We start from the raw sequence: 18182 nt of genomic DNA on the forward strand, positions 1-18182 counted from the left end.
AACAGCTAACTTGACTTCGAGGTAGAGAGATTTGAAGGTTTGGTGAATAAAGTAGACATATTCAAAGGCACTGGAAACATTGCTGTGATTCAACTGATATGGATGACATGACATTTATTTGAATGAATATACAAATATTTCCTTTCTTTTATCCATTAAAATAGAATCATTAGGTTATATCCCTATGGAATATTAAGTCAGTCCAGACCCTTTTGAAAGTGAAAAAAGTAAAAATTGGTTTACAGTATGGCATTACTGAAATTGTTACATTTCCTTAATGCTTATTTTCGCCAATGAACACCTGCATTGCTTATCTGTTATAACCCCACACCAGACTATTTGTAGGGACTATGTATATAGAGCACAACTATCTGCTTTATCTGCAGGCTATTTACAATGCTGTATTCCAACAGTAGACCTAAATCAGTGGGTTTATTCCTCAGGTTCAACAGCACTAACTGTGGTGAAATCACTCTCCCTGCTGGCTAATAAAGGTAGTTCACGTCCCTTCCAAAACCAGTCGCCTCTCATAATCACCGCACAGTCTGAAGCAAGGATTCAGAAAATGCACACTGACGGACCGGGGTACCTCTGCAAACATTTCACTAAGGAACAGGTGCATCTTTCATGAACTCCCCGTGTGTGTGGTCAACACACATTCTTCACTTTTTGTAAATACAGCAGCGTCATCATCTTCACCTGTGTGAACCATGGAATGAATGCTGAGGCTGTCCATCGCGCGCACCGATAATCGGATCTAGTCCCTCGTGGAGTACCCGAGCCCCTACGTCCTCTCCGTGCACGGAGCAGAATGCACCCTGGTTTCTGATCGTTAAATGTTTAGTTCAGAGATGATATCCTCGCAGCAGAATCATGTTGTCACCACCATTGAGACCATGCCTCCTGAAACCATCACGGCATCGCCGACCCTGGTTCAAAGGATAAGAAAAGTGTTTAGCAGGTAAGAATGAGAAATGTTAGGCTACTGCCGACTTGATTGGACCAAATGTGATACAATGCATACAATTCAAGCATAGGCTATGTATAATTATTCGTTTTTACATCAAACACTTGACATAGCGTATTATTGTTGCTTCATTCGTTTCTTTTGTAAAGCACCACTTGCCAAGTTTAAATTCTGCGCACGTTTATCAAAACGTCATTTTCTGAAACAGCGGAGCAATTGGTCAGAGCAAGAAAAACATATTTCAGCAGTGTGTGAATGCAGTTTTACATTAGCCTACAGTGTCGTATTTCAATAAATATTGAAATGCTGTTTTTGGTTATGTGTTTTTGATATTTGTATGGAAACAATAGTGTTGTAGCATGAAGATTCAGCAATCAACCACCTGCATAAATCACAATTACCTAAAGTAGTAGCCTAGTGGTTCCCAAATTGTGGTGTCCAGTTGGGTCGCGCGCATAGGCGCTGTCTTCTGCTATTGGGAGTACTGTTATCTTTTGGCCGGGGGACGCATCTTTTTGCCGTGAGGCTTGGACTGAACTTTAAGCATCACTTCGGGGTACGGTTTTGGAAACATAACTATATTTCATATCAGCAAGAAATCGTTTTCAAAAAATCTAAAGGTTAAATTACTGCACACCGTTATAGGGTTAGTGTTCCAACACATCTCCATGTTAAAGCGCTTGTTACTGATTAGCTACAGTATCTAGCGTGCTTGAACACCTGTTTGTAAGTGTAACTGTGTAGCGTAAGTGTAGTTAATCTCCTGGAGACGCACCAGAAACCTGCTACAGTAAGTGTACATTTCTTATTTGAAAGGTTATTTCTTGCTGATATGAAAGGTAAGTTCCATATGTTTCGAAAATCATATCGCAAGTGATGAATGACATTTCTAAACGTTAAAACAAAGCATTGGGATTGTCGTTCCCATGGTCCCACCTGTATAGCTGATAACCCTATAATGCAGAATGCCTTGGTCCGTTGTATTTTTTTTTTGCATTGTAAATTAAAAAAAATTAAAAAAATTCTATACATGTTCGAGATGACAAAAAACGCTTTCAGTGTAAACTTAGACTAAAACAAAATAAAGTATAGAAAAGATAACGGACCCATATTTTGAAATAATAACCTAATAATACATTTACAATCAACAAAATAAAAGCTACACAGTCAGGTCCCCATTAATTTTGTTAGAATGTTTCAGCATAAGAACACAGATTTAAGACATGCTTCGGGAACTTCGGAGACGACTAAGTATTTTTTAAATCTCCCGCTTTGGGCTGGATGTGTCATTGTGTAGTTCATACATGCAGAATTACTATTCTACCTCAATTCAACACAAAATCCCTAGTTTGAAAGCAGTTTATTATATGGAAGCTGTGCCATTTTTCCCACATGGGCCAGCCCCCTTGCAATTCGAGTTCTAGCCAATGAGGTTCAGACCCTGGCCATTTGAGTGACAGCTAGCAAGATGCACACACAGTAGAGAGAGAAAAAGCAATGACGTGATGTACATATCTGCACACATGTGAATGTAGTATGCAATTTTTCGAAGACTGCTTTTGGCTTGTTAGCGCTACTTTAAGAATTACTGGTTAAGAAGTAAACAAAAGTACTGGAAAATCTCTTTAGATTTTGTGTAGAATTGCAGGAAATGTGTTTAAACTGCAACATTTTATCTCAGCTCCATTCCAGAATGGATAGAATTGTAGAAAACTTGCCTTTAAAACTGCATCACTTTATTTCAGGTCCATAGCCAAATGTTCTCTCCACTGCCAAGATTGTTTTTGACTTATTCTTTGGTCTGTGTTTGTTTTTCACCACTGAACCCTTTTGGTGGGTTGCGACTCGAAAGACACCTCAATTGGCACGAAGCAAAAGAGTTTGGGAACCCCTGATATAAACTTTTACAACCTATGGAAGAGTAATGTTTTGATTTTCATCCTGCTTATGTTATGCTTTTAAAAGGTGTTACTTTTCTCTCAAATTATGTCCAAAGCCCAAAACCAGCATTCCAGACTCTCTTAAGGGTTCATATTAGCGCCGTCCTATGGCGGCCTATGGCATGGTCCGGCCAAACCCGGACCACCCTATGGGACTCCCAATCACGGCCGGTTGTGATACAGCCTGGATTCAAACCAGGGTGTCTGTAGGGACGCCTCTAGCACTGAGATGCAGTGCCTTAGACCGCTGCGCCACTCGGGAGCACCCACATGGGTCTTATAGCAAAGCCTATCCAAACCAGTTGGAGACTCATTAATTGAAAACAAGGGTTATCTTGAGTCATCCAAACCCCAGGACCAGAGTTGTTAAATGAATACTCTGTTGCTTTTCTTTATTCCTCTCTCTGCTAAGATTTGGTTTGGATCAACAGTGTGTGTGTTTGCCAGTGCCATATCACCTTAAGAAGTGTGTTTGTGTGTACACTCTATACTCTTGCAAGTGGTGCTTTGTGTTTGTTCCTCTCTTGTGGAATGTCTGTGGCATGTGCTTGTGTATCTGCTTGTTGTGTGTGCCTCTGAGCCTCAGACAGGGGTAATGGAGGTCCAGCTGCGACAGTGAGAGGGCACAGTGGAGGATGACAGCTGGTGGTCTTGCCTTGGTCTGCCTACTCTCTACTTTCTCCCTCTTCTTGCCATCTGCTGCTCCTCTTCATCCCTAGAACTCCCATATAGCCAGAGAACAATGTCCCGCAAGGTGTAATCTGTGCAGGCCCAGATCGGGCTGCCCACTCGGCTGCTTTGGGGCTATTGTTGTCCTGGAGGGAGAGAATTCCACTCTCACTGTGAAAGTGACTCGCTGTTGTTTTTGTTATCAGGATGTTGCTAAGGGCTGCCCCAAAGAATCAGGCTTCAAGGTTTCTGTGACCAGCTGGGAGTTACTGTACTGAACTGTCCAAGAATACAATAACACTCTTTCTATGCCAAGAGATATGAAAAAGGCCATCTCTGAAATGGCTGGATGGATGCAGATAAATATGCTTCTGATGGATTGGAGCATCCTTGTATCAGGTTTGTGAAGTGTTGTGTTTGCGGAAGCTTGGATTAGCTGATGCCATGACGGAATATCAGAAAAGGGAGTCTGCTACACCACTAGATAGACTCACCGATGAGTAATCTATCAACTACTCCTGTTTTTTTCCCATCATCTCTCTAACCTTTTAGCTATAGGCTAATGGCAGCTTCAGGATCTATTTGTTTTGATAAGGCTAAAAGTTTACATGCAAATCAATATTTGAAACGAAAACATTCATCAGGTAGTGTAATGTAGTGAGCAGGTAAACAATAGCTTGTAAACTGCAGTATATAAATTATGTAAAGATGTATTCTATCCTAAAGGGGAATGGTGGACAATTACAAGCAATACAAGTTTCGGAACTGATTTTCCCTTTAGGGACTGTGCAGTTTTATTGTTTTGCAGCATGTCACAGACTAACTTGAGGGAGTTCATCAACACAACAACAGAGAACAACAGAGTAGCACCAGTGCACCAAACTTGATTTCTGTGCCTCTACTTTATTCAGTCGAAGCAGATCTTTGGCTCTGTGGTAATTTCCCACAACAATGCGTTTACGGCAATGATCCATCTTTTTTCGCAGCTTTTGAGCTTTTCTTGGCTGCCTGACACACGTTCTATTTTTTCTAAAATATTACAAGAACTGGAATAACATTCATTGATTGCATGGTGGGTTGTAAGATGAATGAAAAGAGACATGTCCTCTGAATCCATTATCTTAAGGGTCATTTTTGTCCAGCCTGGCTTCAGGGCATAAACAAGACACATTTTATGCTTCACTGTAGAAAATGGAGGCTCCGTCTCCTTCAATGGAGCTCTTTTATTTCAATTACCAACCTTGTTGCGTTCTCTCACCTCATAAGATGTATTACTTTGACTATCTTGCAATGGTGAAACTGGGCAATGTACACTGAGTATACCAAGCATTAGGGCCACCTCCCTAATATTGATTTGCAAGCCCCCTTTTGCCCTCAGAACAGCCTCAGTTCATCAGGGCATGGACTCTACAAGGTGTCGAAAGCCCATGTTGAGTCAAATGCTTCCCACAGTTGTGCCAAGTTGTCTGGATATCCTTAGGGTCGTGGACCATTCTTGATACACACAGGAAACTGTTGAGTCAAAAACCCAGCAGTGTTGCAGTTCTTGACACAAACTGGTGCAACTGGCACCAACTACCGTACCCCGTTCAAAGGCACTTAAATCTTTAGTCTTGCCCATTCACCTTCTGAATGGCACACATACACAATCCAAGGCTTAAAAATCCTTTAACCCGTCTCCTCTCCTTTATCTACACTGATTGAAGTGGATTTAACAAGTGACATCAATAAGGGATCATAGCTTTCACCTTGATTCACCTGGTCTGTCTGTCATGGAAAGAGCAGGTGTTCTTAATCTTTTGTATACTCAGTGTATATCTGTAATGACAGTACTTTAGGCTGAGATCGATAACACACAGGATTGCGAGTGATCTAATCAGTTATGAATATAGTAGTAAGGACAGATTCTGCCAGACATAGGATCTCTTTTACTCATTAGTTGTTGTCATTCAACCTTGTGAAAGTCAAGCAGATGGAGCACTTCAATAGGGAGATTCATTGTTTCAACTCCTGAAAAGAGCTCCTGAGCAAATTTTAGGCAATGGCACTCTTCTTATCTGCAGCTGGAAACAAACTTATTCCACCTCTTCACACAACAATAATTAAACATGGATCAAGAAATGTGTGTGCTGAAGCAAAATAATTTTTTTCCCGGTTCCTGCATTGCAAAATAAAAGGCTGTTAGATAGAAATAGCTAGAAATTAATGGTGGCTTTGAAAATGTAGTGGCCTGCCGGTGGTTATTTTCATGGCTTTTAAACCAATGCTCTTTGGCAGGTTGTAATGTGTGATTGAGGCTCCAATAGGAGGGTTCCACTGCCAGGCAACCTGGGGTATAATACGTGGAATCTGGGCGGCTGTCTGAGGAAACGGCAGGCGGCGAGCATTGTTCTGGTGCATCCAAGCCATTCACATGGCTAGGCAACACTTCCTGGGTCTCACAGCGCAACTTTGTTCCTCTTTCCTATGGCAGCATGACTAGGCACTGAACAGCTGAAGTTAAAATGGTTAGAATGTCTGGAACTGTTAAAGGGAACCCCAGAATCTATCTGGCCCTTTAAGATGAAATGTGAAGACTGGTGCTTGGTTGAATCAAATACTTTGAAATATAAAATGATAACATTTTGTGAAATATTTGAAATACTTAACTATATAGATAGTCATACAGAACTTGGTCTAACAAGCAATCCTAGTCACTGTCTCTGCAAGCAGAACATCAATACTAAAGCTCTTTGCTGATCCATGGTTGAATGTCACTTGCAGTTTTGTAGTTTAATTTCGGAGTGTAATTTCAATGTGAGTCAGGTCAAAGAGCCTTACATGGCTCATGAGAGCCACTCTGACGTCAAATGGAACCATATAGAGTCAGACAAAAAGTTCACTCTGAGCAAAAGTTGAAACTGAAAATGGGGTATCCAGTCCCAGCAGGGCTAACCCTTGGCAAGTCTCAGATGGACAATGTCCTGTTTGTGTTTAGTTTAATACGGGCAAATGCTGCATTAGGGTGATTCCTCATGAAACTAGAACAAAAAAAGACCATGATTTTGGAGATTTTCACAAAATGTAATTAAAGGGTCCTTGTTAAAGGGCAGTGCAGTTTAAAAATGTGATTTCCTGTTTTTTTATGATATTTCCACACTGAGGTTGAAATAACACTGAAATTGTAAAAATGATAATGCTATTTTTGTGTAATTTCAGCCTGTTCAGCTGGGATGGTGTTTTTGGCCCAGATCATGGCATCACAATCTGATCTGATTATTCTGACCAATGACCAGTAATCTTATATTTGCATATCTATCCTCCTCCTTTGAAGGGGTAGGCTCTAGAGCAGGCGTATTCAACTCTTACCCTACAAGCCTTTTTTTCGGTTCTACCTGATAATTAATATTATCCACCTGGTGTCCCAGGTCTAAATCAGACCCTGATTAGAGGGGAACAATGAAAAACCACAGTGGAACTGGCTTCGAGGTCCAGAGTTGAGTTTAAGGGCTTTAGACGATCCTATCCGCCAAGCAGGGCAGTGTATGTAAATGTAACAGTGTAGGTTCCGTCCCTCTCTTCGCCCCAACCTGGGCTCGAACCAGGGACCCTTGCACACATCAACAACTGACACCCACAAAGCATCGTTACCCATCGCGCCACAAAACCCTACTTCAAGTCTCAGAGCGAGTGACGTCACTGATTGAAACGCTATTAGCGTGCACCACCGCTAACTAACTAGCCATTTCACATCGGTTACACTCACCCCCCTTTGACCTCCTCCTTTTCCGCAGCAACCAATGATCCGGGTCAACAGCATCAATGTAACAGTGTAGGTTCCATCCCTCTCTTCGCCCCAACCCGGGCTCGAACCAGGGACCCTTGCACACATCAACAACTGACACCCCACGAAGCAACGTTACCCATCGCGCCACAAAAGCCGCGACCCTTGCAACGCAAGGGGAAAACCTACTTCAAGTCTCAGAGCGAGTGACGTCACTGATTGAAACGCTATTAGCGCGCACCACCGCTAACTAACTAGCCATTTCACATCGGTTACATAAATATATTTACATTTGTATCAACAAGCCCACACTATCAGAATGAGCATTTCAATGGCAAAAGGAGGCTTAGAAAAAGAAACACTCAGTGATGTATTAGACACACAGTGATTTAAAAAGTGCATGGGTGCTTTAACATTTATTTAAAATGTGTATCTTAAAGCATGACTGAGAAATAATTAATTGTACATTGGAATATTCGTGATATTTTTGCCTTACCCAGGCCTCCTTTAAAGAGATTCTGTTGTACATTTGTATACTTTTTAGCAAGTAATTCTGAAAGTAGCGCTCACATGCCAAAAGTAGTCCCAGAAAATTGTGTATTAAGCCACATGTGCCAATATGTGCACCATGTCATTGCTCTCTCTCTCTCTCTCTCTCTGCTCTGTGGGCATCTTGCTAGCTGTCACTCAAATGGCAAGGGGCTGAAGCTAGAACTTGAATTGCTAGGGGACTGGCCCACGTGAGGGAAAATGGCGCAGCACAGCTTGCAGTAAACCGATGCTTTCAAACTAGGGATTTCATGGTTAATTGAGGTAAGACCATAGATTATGCATGTATGAACTACACTTTATCTAGGTATCCATCCAATTGGCGACAGATTTTCAATCCAAATATTCAAAAATATGCATAAAGAAAATTGAAATGCGCCATTTCCCACCAGTGGTGTGTTTCCACCAAACTGACTTGTTGCGGGTAAAAATCAGTGCGTGATGACATAATAAAAATCTAAAGTTCAATGTGTTTCCATTACATTTTCCACTCAAGGCTAGGTAGGCTAGTCTACATAATGAGATCATTATGGATAACATTTTTATTTGTCAAATGTCAGTCAAGCATTGATCATCATGTCAACAGGATAAGACCCCCTATTTATTGGAAAGGAGCATCAAGCTCATTACCGTGCACGTTTACTTCCCTGTGAAGTTCATCATAATTTATCGTAGTGGGAGGACCACCACCATATCATTGTGTGACTCCAAGTTTACTTTGATATGATGGATATTATATCAATATTTCCACTGCCATTTCTCGTATAATTCATTTTACAGACACAAAAAGATCTCACCATGTTGAACGAACAAATTATATGTCTGCATTTATAAAATTGTACCAAAACTTCCTGTTTCTATCAACTTCCTATTTTTTTTTTTTACTGTATGACTTTACTCACATGAAAACTGTGGATATTGACACATCCAGCCCAAAGCCAGAGGTTTAAAAAATACCAAAGTTTGAAAGCATTTTTTAAGACTCCATAATGTTTTATCTGTAGGTGCTACAAAGCAAAACTTGGTGTCATATGAAGACTTACCACTTGCTCTGTAGGCCTATGAATAGTATTTTGATGTCAATAATAATTTCCGTACATTAATTTACTAATATTGAAAATGTAAACCTGAATATTGAAAATATTACATTTTTGATTTGGCTAATATTTCAGTTGAACATAATATACTCTACGGACATATCAAAGTTCCAGAGTGGGATCTCTGCTACTTTTTAGCGTTATGATCCAATTTGTAAACATTACCAACAGAGTGAAGGTGAAAGTGGATTCAAAATGGTCGCCCTCTACTGATGATTTGCAGGATTTGCAATGATATACACTGCTCAAAAAAATAAAGGGAACACTTAAACAACACAATGTAACTCCAAGTCAATCACACTTCTGTGAAGTCAAACTGTCCACTTAGGAAGCAACACTGATTGACAATAAATTTCACATGCTGTTGTGCAAATGGAATAGACAACAGGTGGAAATTATAGGCAATTAGCAAGACACCCCCAATAAAGGAGTGATTCTGCAGGTGGGGACCACAGACCACTTCTCAGTTCCTATGCTTCCTGGCTGATGTTTTGGTCACTTTTGAATGCTGGCAGTGCTTTCACTCTAGTGGTAGCATGAGACGGAGTCTACAAGCCACACAAGTGGCTCAGGTAGTGCAGCTCATCCAGGATGGCACATCAATGCAAGCTGTGGCAAGAAGGTTTGCTGTGTCTGTCAGCGTAGTGTCCAGAGCATGGAGGCGCTACCAGGAGACAGGCCAGTACATCAGGAGACGTGGAGGAGGCCGTAGGAGGGCAACAACCCAGCAGCAGAACCGCTACCTCCACCTTTGTGCAAGGAGGAGCAGGAGGAGCACTGCCAGAGCCCTGCAAAATGACCTCTAGCAGGCCACAAATGTGCATGTGTCTGCTCAAACGGTCAGAAACAGACTCCATGAAGGTGATATGAGGGCCCGACGTCCACAGGTGGGGGTTGTGCTTACAGCCCGTGCAGGTGGGGGTTGTGCTTACAACCGTGCAGGACGTTTGGCATTTGCCAGAGAACACCAAGATTGGCAAATTCGCCACTGGCGCCCTGTGCTCTTCACAGATGAAAGCAGGTTCACACTGAGCACGTGACAGACGTGACAGAGTCTGGAGACGCCATGGAGAACGTTCTGCTGCCTGCAACATCCTCCAGCGTGACCGGTTTGGCGGTGGGTCAGTCATGGTGTGGGGTGGCGTTTCTTTGGGGGGCCACACAGCCCTCCATGTGCTCGCCAGAGGTAATCTGACTGCCATTAGGTACCGAGATGAGATCCTCAAACCCCTTGTGAGACCATATGCTGGTGCGGTTGGCCCTGGGTTCCTCCTAATGCAAGACAATGCTAGACCTCATTTGGCTGGAGTGTGTCAGCAGTTCCTGCAAGAGGAAGGCATTGATGCTATGGACTGGCCCGCCCGTTCCCCAGACCTGAATCCAATTGAGCACATCTGGGACATCATGTCTCGCTCCATCCACCAACGCCACGTTGCACCACAGACTGTCCAGGAGTTGGCGGATGCTTTAGTCCAGGTCTGGGAGGAGATCCCTCAGGAGACCATCCGCCACCTTATCAGGAGCATGCCCGGGCATTGTAGGGAGGTCATACAGGCACGTGGAGGCCACACACACTACTGAGCCTCATTTTGACTTGTTTTAAGGACATTACATCAAAGTTGGATCAGCCTGTAGTGTGGTTTTCCACTTTAATTTTGAGTATGACTCCAAATCCAGACCTCCATGGGTTGATAAATTCAATTTCCATTGATTATTTTTGTGTGATTTTGTTGTCAGCACATTCAACTATGTAAACAAAAAAGTATTTAATAAGATTATTTATTTCATTCAGATCGAGGATGTGTTGTTTAAGTGTTCCCTTTATTTTTTTGAGCAGTATATATACAGTAAGTGAAAGGAGGACTGTGATTGGTTACATTGTCTACTATGACAATGTCTATGTATAAAATGGGCCTGACTTTAAAACTAGTAGAGAACCCACTCTGGAACTTTAATATATGCCCGTAGAGTAGATTATGTTCAACAATATATGAAAACGTTAGCCAAATAATTTTTTACATATTTAAAATATTCATGTTCATATTTTTCAATATTCATTAATGAATGTAAGATAATGTATATTGAAATCAAAATTCTATATTTTCTTTGTAGCATTTCCCGATGTAACAGTAGAGTCATCAAGGAGGCCTGGGTTAGGCCAGAATGTCACAAATGTTCAAACTTCAATAAATTATTTCTTAATTATGCTTTAAGATACAAATGTCAAATACAGTACATGTCAACAATCCTTCCTCCAAAGGACCATTCTATGGATTCAATTACGTGAAAATCAAATAAATCATGGTGTTTTTTTTGTTCTCGTTTCATGAGGAATCACCCATTGCATCACGCTCTAGTGTGACCACTTCACTGCTCCTTTTGCAGTTAAATGTCATTATTCACAGGCTGCCACACTCCTCAAAAGAAAATAATGAGTTAAGGAAAAGGCTGTCACAACTATGAGATTCATGGTCACGCCAGTGTTAGTTTGTTAAAAAATGAAGGATGCTGTCTGCCATTTACATCTGCATTTGTCTCTGAAAATAACCTTGTTGTCAGCCAAGAGTTACAAGAGTTAATTGACTGTACAGTGCATTCTGAAAGTTTTCAGAACCCTTGACTTTTTCAACATTTTGTTACATTACAGCCTTTTTCTAAAATGGATTAAATAGTTTTTCCCCCCTCATCAATCCACACACAACACCCCATAATGACAAAGCAAAAACAGATTTTTAGAAAGTTTTGCAAATGTATTAAAAATTAAAAACCAAAATATAACATTTACATACACTACCGTTCAAAAGTTTGGGGTCACTTAGAAATGTCCTTGTTTTTGAAAGAAAAGCAAATTTTATGTCGATTAAAATAACATCAAATTGATCAGAAATACAGTGTAGACATTGTTAATGTTGTAAATGACTATTGTAGCTAGAAACGGCAGATTTGTTTGAAATGGAATACCTACATAGGCATACAGAGGCCCATTATCAGCAACCATCCCTCCTGTGTTCCAATGGCACGTTGTGTTAGCTAATCACATTGTGTTAGCTAATCCAAGTTCATCATTTTAAAAGGCTAATTGAAAACCCTTTTGCCATTATGTTAGCACAGCTGAAAACGGTTGTTCTGATTAAAGAAGCAATAAAACTGGCCTTTCGACTAGTTGAGTATCTGGAAAATGGCCAGAAATAAATAACTTTCTTCTGAATCTCATCAGTCTATTCTTGTTCTGAGAAATGAAGGCTATTCCATGTGAGAAATTGCCAAGAAACTGAAGATCTCGTACAACGCTGTATACTACTCCCTTCACAGAACAGCACAAACTGGCCCTGGGGCACAACTGAGCAAGAGGACAAGAATATTAGTGTCTAGTTTGAAAAACAGACGCCTCACAAGTCCTCAACTGACAGCTTCATTAAATGGTAGACACAAAACACCAGTCTCAACGTCAACAGTGAAGAGGTGACTCCGGGTGCTGGCCTTCTAGGCAGAGTTCGTCTGTCGAGTGTCTGTGTTCTTTTGCCCATCTGAATCTTTTCTTTTTGTTGGCTAGTCTGAGATATGGCTTTTTATTTGCAACTCTGCCTAGAATGCCAGCATCCCGGAGTCACCTCTTCACTGTTCACCTAAGAAGCTTCTAAGTGACCCCCTAAGAAGCTTGATGGGAGGCAGCTAAGGCAGTTATTTAACAAAACAAGTAAAAAATGAATCCAAGATTGTTTTGATGTGGTAATATTCTGCTAATCAGACATTGCAGTGCATTTCAACACTGCTGTATCGGATGCCTTGCAAATAGCTTGGGGCTATGGCTCAGTGAACTCGTGCTTTTTTCCCCAGTGGAGTAATTCTGCTTTTGTTCTGTTTCGCACCAATGGAATCAGGAGATTTTTTCTGTTTGGAATTTCAACCCCTGCACATTTTTAAAAAGCATTCCTGCAGGCAACTCTTTTAAAACTACCCTTAAACAAGGCAACAGTAAACATTTAGTCCCCACGAATGATGCGGTGCCCCTCCCCCCATGGGCCAATTAGTGACAACAATTCAAATTTGACTGTTCTGAGAGTAACAAAACGTGCCCATTGCAGCGCCCCCGTCTAGCCAATATGAATGTTCTTGCATATGTTGAGTTTTGACAGTGTTTGCAACATGTATTGTAACAACATTTGGTATACAAATATCTGTAACTGACTAATATGAATGTATATGCCAGACCACTTCCATGTGAATGTTTATTGGTCATGGAGGCCATGTTGTTTTGGGTACTAGTCTGGAAAATATTGCATTGAGACTTTTGTCCATAGATGCCACATATCAAGTTTCGGTCATTTGGTTGAAGAGAAATAGTGTTTTAAGTGTTTTTTGCAAAATTAAAGATGGCGGAAAATCCATAATGGCGTACTTTATGGGTCCCTGAGGAAAATGTTTTCCTTGTGAGGAGAGGGACCTATAGTGCCTTCAGAAAGTACTCATACCCCTTGACTTATTCCACATTTTGTTACAGCCTGAATTAAAAATGAATTCAATTGATCTACACACAATAACCCATAATGGCAAAGTAAAAACATGTTTTTAGAAATTGTTGCAAATTTATTGAAAATGAAAAATGAATATCTAATTTGCATAAGTATTCACAACCCGAGTCAATACATGTTAGAATTATCTTTAGCAGCGATTACAGCTGTGAGTCTTTCACGGTAAGTCTCTAAGAGCTTTACACACCTGGATTGTACAATATTTTCACATGATTATTTTTGTAATTCTTTTAAGCTCTGTCAAGTTGGTTGTTGACAGCCATTTTCAAGTCCCGTTTTCAGGCAGATTTAAATGAAAACTGTAACTAGCCCACGTCTTGTATATTTGGCCTTGTGTTTTAGGTTATTGTCCTGCTGAAAGGTGAATTTTTCTCCAAATGTCTGTTGGAAAGCAGACTGAACCAGGTTTTCCTGCAGGATTTTACCTTTGCTTAGCTCTATTCCGTTTCTTTTTATCCTAAAAAAAACTCCCTAGTTCTTGCCGATGACAAGCATACCCATAACATGATGCATCCACCACCATGCTTGGAAATATGAAGAGTGGTACTCGGTGATGTATTGTGTTGGATTTGCCCCAAATATAACACTTTGTATTCAGGACGTAAAGTTTTTGCAGTTTTACTTTAGTGACTTATTGCAAACAGGATGCATGTTTTGGAATATTTATATTCTGTACAGGCTTCTTTTCACTCTCATTTACACTGAAAAAAATATAAATGCAACATGCAACAATTTCAAAGATTTTACTAAGTTATAGTTCATATAAGGAAATCAGTCAATTGAAATAAATTCATTAGGCCCTAATCTATGGATTTCACATGACTGGGAATACATCTGTTGGTCTCAGGTACCTTAAAAAAGTAGATCACTAAACAAGTCAGTATCTGGTGTGACCCATCTGGGTGGCTGGTCTCAGACAATCTCACAGGTGAAGAAGCCGAATGTGGAGGTCCTGGGCTGGCATGGTTACACGTGGTCTGCGGTTGTGAGGCCGGTTGAACGTACTGCCAAATTCTCAGAAACGACGTTGGAGATTTGTGGTAGAGAAATGAACATTCAATTCTCTAGCAACAGCTCTGGTGGACATTCTTGCAGTCAGCATGCCAATTGCACGATCCCTCAAAACTTGAGACGTCTGTGGCATTGTGTTGTGTGACAAAACTGCACATTTTAAAGTGGCCTTTTACTGTCTTCAGCACAAGGTGCACCAGTGTAGTGATAATGCTGTTTAATCAGCTTCTTTTTATGCTGCACCTGTCAGGTGGATGGATTATCTTGGGAAAGGAGAAATGCTCACTAGCAGGGACGTAAACAAATTTGTTCACAAAAATTGAGAGAAATAAGCTTTTTGTGGGCATGGAACATTTCTGGGATCTTTTATTTTAGCTCTTGAAACATGGGACGAAACTTTACACGCAGCGTTTATATTTTTGCTCAGTGTAGGTTCGTATTGTGCAGTAACTACAATGTTGTTGATCCGTCCTCAGTTTTCTCCAATCATATCCATTAACTGTAACTGTTTTAAAGTCACCATTGGCCTCATGGTCAAATCCCTGAGCGGTTTCATTCTTCTCCGGAAACTGAGTTAGGAAGGACGCTTGTAACTTTGTAGTGACTGGGTGTATTGATGCACCATCCGAAGTGTAATAACGTCCCCATGCTCAAAGGGATATTCAGTGTCTGCTTTTTATTTTGACCCATCTACCAATAGGTGCCCTTCTTTGCAAGGCATTGGAAAACCTCCCTGGTCTTTGTGGTTGAATCTGTGTTTAAAATTCACTGCTCGACTGAGGGACCTTACAGATACAGTGCATTACAAAAGTACTGAGAAAGTTACAGACGCATAAATATCATAGCCCACCCCCCCAAAAAAAATTGCTAACATCCCTTGTTATTGTAATGGTGAGAGGTTAGCATGTCTTTGGGGTATGATATTTGTGCGTCTAACTTTCTCACTCATCATTATTCACGATTCATTCAGGATTATCCGTAATCATGGTAGCATCCACATCAATGTAGAAGTGTTTAGAAACATATTCTATTCTTAGTTTGAGGGTTCTAGAGGATCTTACCAAAACACAGCGTTTTCTCATCATGTTTGAACGTGAGGGAGATAAGCGAGTCTAAGAGAAATTAAATGGTCTTTTTTTTGTTGGCTGCTGTCACCTGAATTTGAGAGACACAGTCCTCCCTGGTGTATTCAGCCACTCTCAAACTGCAACAAGGGAAGATTAGAAAGATGGGGGGGTGGGTGGGGGGGACAACTTATCACAGCTCTGGGGTTAATTAAAATGGCAGGATCACTGTGCCTGTCTTGCTGGGGTTTGACTTTTAGGACCTTACTACTGTAGCGCACTCGGCATGGCAGTGATTTTCCATTTCTTGCTTCCACACCAGCCTGTGATAATGTGGCGTAGCTTAGATGGCAGGGACATTTCAGGGCCATGAGTCATTCCACAAGACACGTGCTACATATATTCTTAGGCTGGACATGGAAATCAACACAGTGAGAGTATGATGAGGGGGTGGTAAAGGCATGATCTTACCATCATGGAGGTCTTCTGTCAGTTCCTGTGTTGTGTTGTACTAACGTGTGTTGGTACAGTACAGGATGTTGCTAGAGAACACTGTTTTCAGTGAAGGAAATATGAGGGCACCACTGTGCGAGTGCTTCAGCTTGTAGCATTAAGGAACTTATGCAGCAAATTCAATCTCGATCATGAACATTCTGAACTTTGAGGAAAATGCTTTAGGAAGTGCTGCTGCCGGAGGGTTGAGTAGGACCATTCTCTCAGGAGTGTCACAGTGACTCCTGAGGAATAGTGGGGAAAGTGTTGAGGGACAATAACTAGGACCTCTCCATCATTATAATCAGTGACACTAACAACAGAGAACAGACATTCATTTCTAGAAGATAGTAGATGTAGTTTTATACTATCAAACCTCATTGACCGAGATTTGTAAACAAAATTAGATGCTTGGAGACATCTATTTAATGCAATGATTTAATGTTGACTGTCATTTTATTGACGATAGGTTTCTATTGATCTCACTATGATTGAGCATGTGCCATACGGAATTGGCAACAACATACAATGTGCCACTGCACATTAAACATACCAGCCGGCATTTGGAGAGACATTTGTCAGAGTGAAACCTAACACTGCACGGATTCATCGTGGCATATGCACTATTAAACCTTAAGTTCCCTTGGTGCCAGGCGTCACATAACACACTGTTATCTAATGGTGGAGAACAACGGTCGATTAACTGCTGAGGAAGTTTACATTTTTTTAAAAACATTTTAGTAATTTATTAGCAGACAGAGCAACAATTAAGGTTAAGTGCTTTGCTCAAGGGCACATGCACAGATTTTTTCTCGAGTCGTTTCTGTGATTCAAACCAGCTTCCTTTCGGTTACTGGCCCAACGCTCTTAAGCGCTAGGCTACCTGCCACCCCTAAGTTTGCTTGATATTCCCATCCTGCCTGACAGTTTTTTTACATGCAGAGTGACCACTCACTCAGACAACCACACCAGGCCATCGACAGTCCCCCAGGACCCAGGGAGTTTAGCAGGCTCCGAAAACACAGCCCCACGGATGAATAGGGATCTGTGGGCGAGAGAGCTGAGAGTGCTGGGTATAATCCTTGAATGTGACTGTCTGGATGTAACTAATTAGCTAGTGGTGTTAGCCAGGTCTACCCCGGCACACCACAGCGCTCCCCAACTATTGAGGCCAGGCTTAGTGAAGTAGGTCAGCGCTGTGAAACAAGCCGTCAACCACCATGGACCCAGCAAGTCCATCCCCTGTGACACTGGTGGAACAGCCTTCATTTGACCAGACAGGGTGAGACAAGGGGAGGATGATGAGAGAGAGGAAGAGGGAGAGTGAGGCAGAGAGAGAAAAAATATTTAGAATTTTGAGAAGAAATAGAGAGACAGAGCCTGAGACCGGAGGAAACAGAGAGAACACGACATTATCTTTCTTCCATGTCTCAATAAGGACTTTTCCCATGCAAGCTTCCTCACACAGAGGCGATGAATGGCCATGTGTGTGAAGAAGTGACCCCCCCCCACCCCACAAAAATACTGGTTTACTCCTCCAGGGGTCATGAATTCGGGATAAGGGGGAACAAATAGGGATTCTGTGGACCGCAATGATGAGATCACACACAGGACACACCAGCTCTGTCCCTGACTGTTATTCTTAAGGCACCGAGCAGTGAGGCGACTGAGTCACACGGCCTCAGGCCTAGAATATAACCCGCAGCAATACAGGGGGCAGTATAGCCTGATTCTGTCCGTTTGTCGGTTGGTCTATTAAGCAGTCACTTTCTGTGTTTTTCTGTCACTGTATCCGTCTGTCAGTCAGGCAGGAGAGAAGGTAGCTATCCTTTCCCTGGCTGATAGCTGATTGAGATAGCATTGGCAAAGTGCAATGAGGAGAGACTACAAATGGAAGGATTCTCTACACTGATAAGAAACCTCTGTCTTCAAATAAATCACTGAGCAGTGATTGCTCTGTGCTTGAATACTGCAGGCCACTAGTGTTTTACCTTATGTTCAGTGTGATATAAAGATATCTCTTCCAGTAAGAATTGATATGTTTTATGTTTGAAATATAGGTGGATTCAAAGCTATTAACTGAGGTAATTTATCATAC

The 18182-nt window shown here is 41.4% G+C and overlaps 1 protein-coding gene across 1 annotated transcript in view; it reads left to right on the forward strand.

Moving 5' to 3' along the window:
• Positions 1–535: 535 nt before the first annotated feature.
• The window catches only part of LOC115174836 (solute carrier family 35 member F1-like), a 154803-nt gene continuing 137156 nt past the window's right edge, over positions 536–18182 (forward strand). Inside the window, exon 1 of the mRNA XM_029733763.1 lies at positions 536–961. Coding sequence (XP_029589623.1) covers positions 837–961 — 125 coding nt within the window. The 5' untranslated portion in view covers positions 536–836. The remainder of the gene's footprint in view (positions 962–18182) is intronic.

Source organism: Salmo trutta, chromosome 35 (assembly GCF_901001165.1).
Source record: "Salmo trutta chromosome 35, fSalTru1.1, whole genome shotgun sequence".
Lineage (NCBI taxonomy): Eukaryota > Metazoa > Chordata > Actinopteri > Salmoniformes > Salmonidae > Salmo > Salmo trutta.